The sequence below is a fragment of the Peromyscus maniculatus genome, chromosome 23 (assembly GCF_049852395.1).
Source record: "Peromyscus maniculatus bairdii isolate BWxNUB_F1_BW_parent chromosome 23, HU_Pman_BW_mat_3.1, whole genome shotgun sequence".
Classification (NCBI taxonomy): Eukaryota; Metazoa; Chordata; class Mammalia; order Rodentia; family Cricetidae; genus Peromyscus; species Peromyscus maniculatus.
The window spans coordinates 43,842,967-43,848,966 of record NC_134874.1 but is presented as its reverse complement, the minus strand read 5'-3'; the positions used below and the strand labels follow the sequence as shown (position 1 = coordinate 43,848,966).

Here is a 6,000-nt window from a genome sequence, read left to right as displayed (position 1 = left end):
GATGGCACTGGACCCCTAAGACTGGAGTTACAGATGGTTGTTAGCCATCACATGTGTGCTAGGAATTGATCCCAGGCTCTCTGGAAGAAGCAGCCAGTGCTCTTAACCACTGAGTCAACTCTAGCCACAATGCTCATAAAATAAATATTAAATATAATAATAAAAAAAGAACTAGCAACAAATGCTGGAGAGGACTGGGGAGAGAGGATCCCTTCTTCACTGCTCTGGGAGGTGATGAGGTCGTGAGGGTGGAGCCCTTGTGAATGGGGTCTTAGTGCCCCCATAAACCAACCTCACACAAACTCCTTCCACCACAAAGTCCTCAACGGTCTGTAACCCAGACACAGGCCTCCCCAGAGCCCATCTGCATCTCGGCCCTCACCTGTACTCTGCAGCCTCCGGAACTAAAGAACTCATGGTGGTTGTTTGTTGTTCTAGAAGCTGATGGACTCAGACACGCGTCTGTGCAAGAGCCTAGGCAGCCCAGGCCAGTCTAGGGTGAGCCTCCAGCTTCCCAGTGCAGTGCCTTGTCCTCAGGAATGAGGCAGAGAGGTCCTTAGCCATCTGCCACCTAATGCTCAGGCCATCAGCATGCCTCTTGACCCATGGATTCATCTCCTTGCACACACCCCCAAATTAAGAGCTCACTTTTCAAGAAATAGCCCATTGGCCAAACAAATGTCATTTCTCTCCTATCCAGGAGACTCCACAGGCTGCTTCCTCCCTTCCTCCTGTCCTTCCTCCGTTTTGTCGTCCTCCTCTATGATTAATTACTATTATTACTATCATCATTATTATTTGGAGATGCTTGGAGATGGACCCAGAGCCTCATGTAAGCACTCTACCAACTGAACCAACATCCCCACACCATTTATTTTTTTTATTTATTTATTTATTTATTTATTTATTTATTTATTTATTTATGTATTTATTTATTTATTATTTATTTATTTTATTCATCCATCCATCCATCCATCCATCCCTTTATCTGTTTATCTGTTTATCTATCTATCTATCTATCTATCTATCTATCTATCTATCTATCTATCTATCTATCTATCTATCTATCTATCTATCTATCTATCTATTGGTACAGGGTTTCTCTGTGTAGCCCTGACTGCCCCAGAACCTGCTATCTATAGTCCAGGCTGGCCTCGAACTCACTGAGATCCACCTGCCTCTGCTTCCCAAGTGCTGGGAGTAAAGGTGTGCGCCACCACTGCCCAGCTTTTTTTTTTTTTTTTTTTAACTTCTTGTGTGCCACGGTATGTGTGGAGGTCAGAGATCAACCTCCGGGGTCAGTCCGTGCCTTTTACTCTGTGTAAAGCGGGGTTTTCCCGTTCATTCTGTATATGCCCCCCAAGTGGCTTACAAATTTCCAGAAATTCTGTCTCCCCCTTGTAGCCCACCCTCCCACAAATGGAGCACTGAGATCACAGACATACATTATTCATGTTACCAGCTTTTCCATGGACTCTGAGGATCTGAACTCAGGTCCTCACAATTGCAATGGCAGGCCCTTTACCCACTCAGCCATCTTTCCACTTTCTTTTTGAGTTCAGGCATGACTGACAGGCTCAAGCCTCCAGTGGGTTAGTGACATTCTTCCTAATAAACATTGTGAAACATCTTCACAATTAAAAAGTTTGTGCAAGTGGATCTCTGGGTTCGAGGCCAGCCTGGTGTACAGAGTGAGTCCCAGGACAAGCAGGGCTACCCAGAAAACAGTCTTAAAACAAACAAACAAACAAACAGAAATGTTTGCTTGTGACTCTAAAGTCTTACAAGTCACCTTACACCCCATCTGAAGGTTCACAGCGTGGGGCTTGGGGCCCGCTGCACCTGATCCTGAGGGGCCTGAGATACCAGCCGGTACACCCTCCACCGCCTCACCACAGTTGGGGGTATCAACAGGGCTCACAGCGGTCCCAGCAAAGCCCCCAAATATAGGAGTCCCCTCCCCAAGCAGCTTGGAAAAATCCAAATGGGTGATGGCTTCCCTGGCAGCAGCTGTCACAGCAGGAAGGAGGGATGACCCCCAGCATCCAGCTGTGGCATTTGCTCAACATTTCTGGGCCAGGTAGGTACACACACGTTTAAAACCTACTTCCTAGTCAAGGGGCTGCCACCTAAGGAGGTGAAGTCACAGTCCACCTAGCTCCCGTCCCTCTGTCTTGGTCATAAAGGGCAGCGTCCCAGTCTGCTCTCTGTTGCTGTGATAAACACCATGCCAATTGCAGCTTGGGCAGGAGAGGGTTAATTTCAGCTGATAGCTGTCAGCCATCATTGAGGGAAGATGGGGCAGGAACTCGGGCAGAGGCAGAGGCAGGAACCACAGAAGCAATCTATTGACTACTGTGTTCTCCTGGCCTGTTCAGCCTGATCACCCCGCCCCTAGCCCTCTACCCTCCACCCTGCCCACATCTCAAAATTCAAACACAAAAAACAGACAAGGCAGTGTCTTGTCAACGTGGAACTCAATTTTGTGTCCTCTTTTTCCCGCCATTTTTTTTTTTTTTAAGACAGAAAGCCTTGGGAATGTGGCAGTTTGTAGGGTGTGTACTTGCCTATCACACATAGGGTCCTGGGTTCCATCCCCAGCACCACATAAACCAGGTGTGATGGCCCATGCTTATAATCTGAAAAGTTGAGAGAGGAAGGCAGGACAATCAAGAGTTCAGGGTCATCCTCAGCTACACTGCAAGTTCAAGGCCAGCCTGAGCTACATGAGACCCTGTCTCAAATAAAACGTATCAATAGACCCAAACTCCTAAGCCTCTTAGGTCCTCCCCATGCAGGTCCCAGTAAAAGCAAAGCAGACAGAGCTCACGGGCCCTGGCTGTCTCCTCCTGCCTCCCCACCACCGTCAGCTCCCCTGTCAGCATGGCTGACAGCTTGGGAAGCTTGTGGGAGCTTGGAGGAAAAGAGCCATCCTGTCTCCCCTGGTGCTGGCACCCCCAGAACCACCTGCAGACTGCTCAGTGCTGGTGATGGGGACATATTCTTCCATCCCATCTGAGGGACCCCTACAGCCTGAGTGTGAGCCATGGGCTGTCAGTCATTGGAATCCAGGGATATCCCAGGGGGCATCCTCAGCAACTGTAATGATCCAAGAAAGGCCCAAAGACAAAATGGGGGTCTTGGACAGGTCCTTTGCCATGGAGGTGATCCCTGTGTCCTGTACCACTCTCCATCTCTGGTCCAGTGTTGGCGTCCCCAGGACTCTCGGCCTTCCAGGTCCCCAGCTCCTGCTGCCATCTACTTAGGACGCCTTGGTCTCTTGGCACTGCCACCCTGGAGCTTGGGAGGATTGTTGGGTGGCAGTGGGCTGTGACGCCGGCCTCTGCTGTCTGTAGACCCTGGGGTGAGGGGAAACTTTAGTTTGTAGCCAGATCAACGAAAGAGAAGCCAACACTCACTAGACACTGAGAATTGAGCCCCATGTGTGGCCACACGCTGCTCAATACTCACAGGGCCTGGAAAACACACACACATACACACACATACACACACACACACACACACACACACACACACACACACACACACACACACACACACACACGACAGCCCCTGACTTCATCAATACCAGAGTCCTCTTCCAGGTATCATGTGTGACCTCCAAGTCTTTTTCTCCTCAGCCTGCAGGCTGATGTGGCCTCCCTGCTCCCAGGTCACTCAGGGCCTTCTGTTTGATAACGTGCCCAGCAGCTCTGGCCAAAGCAACAAGGATGGGGACCTACGTGGACCCTTTCCTATCCCTCACACTCAAAGACACAATAATACAGGTTCCATCACTCAGCATGCTTGGCTAACCAGTCAGCACCGGGAAGACCTCTTCCCCCAGAGCCCTTTAATCTTTTCTTCTTCCAAACAGCAGCATGGGGGAGGGTAGGATGCAGCAGCAGGAAATGAGGTCAGATAGCAGGTAGGACCTCCCACTTGCTCCCTACAATCCTGGTAATCCGATCTCCCAGGGATGTTTGACTTCATCCAAGGCTTGGTTGTGAGGTGGTTTAGGGGATGATAAGATGGTACTAAGGATGCCAGAGGATGCTTGCCAGGCCAGGAGGGGATCAGGGTAGCTCTGGCTTCTCCATTTGAGATGAAGACAACATGAACATGGACACTAATGTGGCCAACCTCACAGCTGGGGTCCAGTAAAGCCCGTGGTGAGTTAGTCATTCTTGGTTCAAGTTAAAAAAAAAAATAGGGCCAGGCGGTGGTGGCGCACGCCTTTAATCTCAGCACTTGGGAGGCAGAAGCAGGTGGATCTCTTTGAGTTGGAGGCCAGCCTGGTCTACAGAGTGAGTACCAGGACAGCCAGAGCTACACCGAGAAACCTTGTCTCAAAAAACCAAAAAAAGAAAAAAAAAAAAAAAAACTAGAAGAAGTCATATGGGGAGGAAGAGGGACGAGGCTGCGACCCTCAGGACTGACACCAAGACTGTCGACTCTCGTGCAGAATGGGCACTTCCTGTCCTGGAAGGCCTCAGCTGGGATCTTGCTCAGTTAAGCAAACCACAACAGCCTTGGCTTTGGAGGAGTAAACCAGGGTGAGCTGGGCATGAAATGGCCCCCCGGCACTGTCATCCTAACCCTCAGGAAATGAGGGAGGAGGATTGTGACTTCCAGGCCAGCCTGGACTATGTCGTGACTATATACTTGGTTGGGGAAGGTGCTATCCTAGATCATAAATTAGGGCTGAAGTTATGCAATGAAATAATAATACCTGTGTGTGTGATGTGTGTGCAGGTGTGTGCAGTGTGTCTACAGGACAATAAACATTTGTAGAGGGCAGAGTATTCTCCCAGACGTCGTTCCTTGGGCCCTAGGCTGGCTGGCTGGCTAGTGAACCTCAGGCACCTCCCTATCTCTGCCTCCTCAGATTATAAACACATGCCCCAATTGGGCTTTTGTTGTATGGATTTCAGTGATCTACCTCTGGTCCTCACACTTGCAAGGCAAACATGCATAGAGTTAACTACAGCCCCAGCCCCAACGAGAATACTTTTAAAAGAACCTGGAGGATCTACATGCAGTGGGTAGGGAATGGACTCACCTGAGTGCCCATCTGCCCACCAGACACCTAATCCCTGGCTTGAGTCCCCTGGTGCCACCTCCCCAGGATAGAGCCCTGAGACACACATCCCCCATTCTCCTCCTCCTGACCCTGGCCCAGCTCATTTCTACCCACCGACTCCGCTGAGCAGGAGTGTTCTATTAGCATCTCATCCCCAGCTACAAGGTTGTGCCCTACAACCTCGAAGCCCGCCAACCCTCCCCCCTGCGTCTGGCCCTCTCCTGCCCACTTGACCCTTGACCCTCAGCTTCCAGCCATTCACTCTGGACCAGACATCTCATTCAAAGTTAGGGGAAATGTATGGGAGGGGAGTGAAGAGCTCCGTCAGGGATGCCAGGAAACTTTTCCGGGACAAGGTCAGCTTGGAAAGCCACCTGGTCCCCACTGTCTCCTCTGATGATCAGAACAAGCTGGGCAAGGGAGACAGAGGCCTCAACTCCAAGTCCAGGCTGTCCACTCGCTGCCTAGGTCATTCCCAACCCTGTCTTCTGAGGATATTGCAGTCCTCCAAAGAGTTCACAAGCAGCAGAGGCCTGGAGAGTATGGGAGGCTGCTACCCTTCTACCAATTCTCTCACAGACGGGACATGAGTGTCCAAGATGCCGGTGGGGTAAGGACGGGGGGTACAGGTTTGGAGGTACAGCCACTGACCTCGGATGTCACGTGGCAGGAGGGGAGGCCGGCTTGGGGCTGCGTGGCTCTGCCACATGGCGCTGGGGAAGGTGAAGCTGACCTCCGGCACATGAAGTGTGTTTTCATCTGAAGGAGAAACAAGCGATGGGAAGCGTTAGCTGCCGGGACGACCTACCAGGCCTGGAGATCAGACTACGGAGGGCGGAGGACGTGAGTCTGCTTCCTTGGGACCTCAGCTCCACAGGGGGCTGGGAGAGAATGGGGGGTTAGTGGGGGGGGTGGGG

At 51.1% G+C, this 6,000-nt stretch overlaps 1 protein-coding gene across 1 annotated transcript in view; it reads right to left on the bottom strand.

Moving 5' to 3' along the window:
• Positions 1-1,247: 1,247 nt before the first annotated feature.
• LOC102910078 (kinesin-like protein KIF19) overlaps positions 1,248-6,000 on the bottom strand; it is a 51,976-nt gene continuing 47,223 nt past the window's right edge. The window contains exons 19-20 of the mRNA XM_042268271.2: positions 5,735-5,842; positions 1,248-3,359 (exon numbers count right to left, since the gene is read on the bottom strand). Of these exons, the coding sequence (XP_042124205.1) occupies positions 3,259-3,359; positions 5,735-5,842 (209 nt within the window). The 3' untranslated portion in view covers positions 1,248-3,258. The remainder of the gene's footprint in view (positions 3,360-5,734; positions 5,843-6,000) is intronic.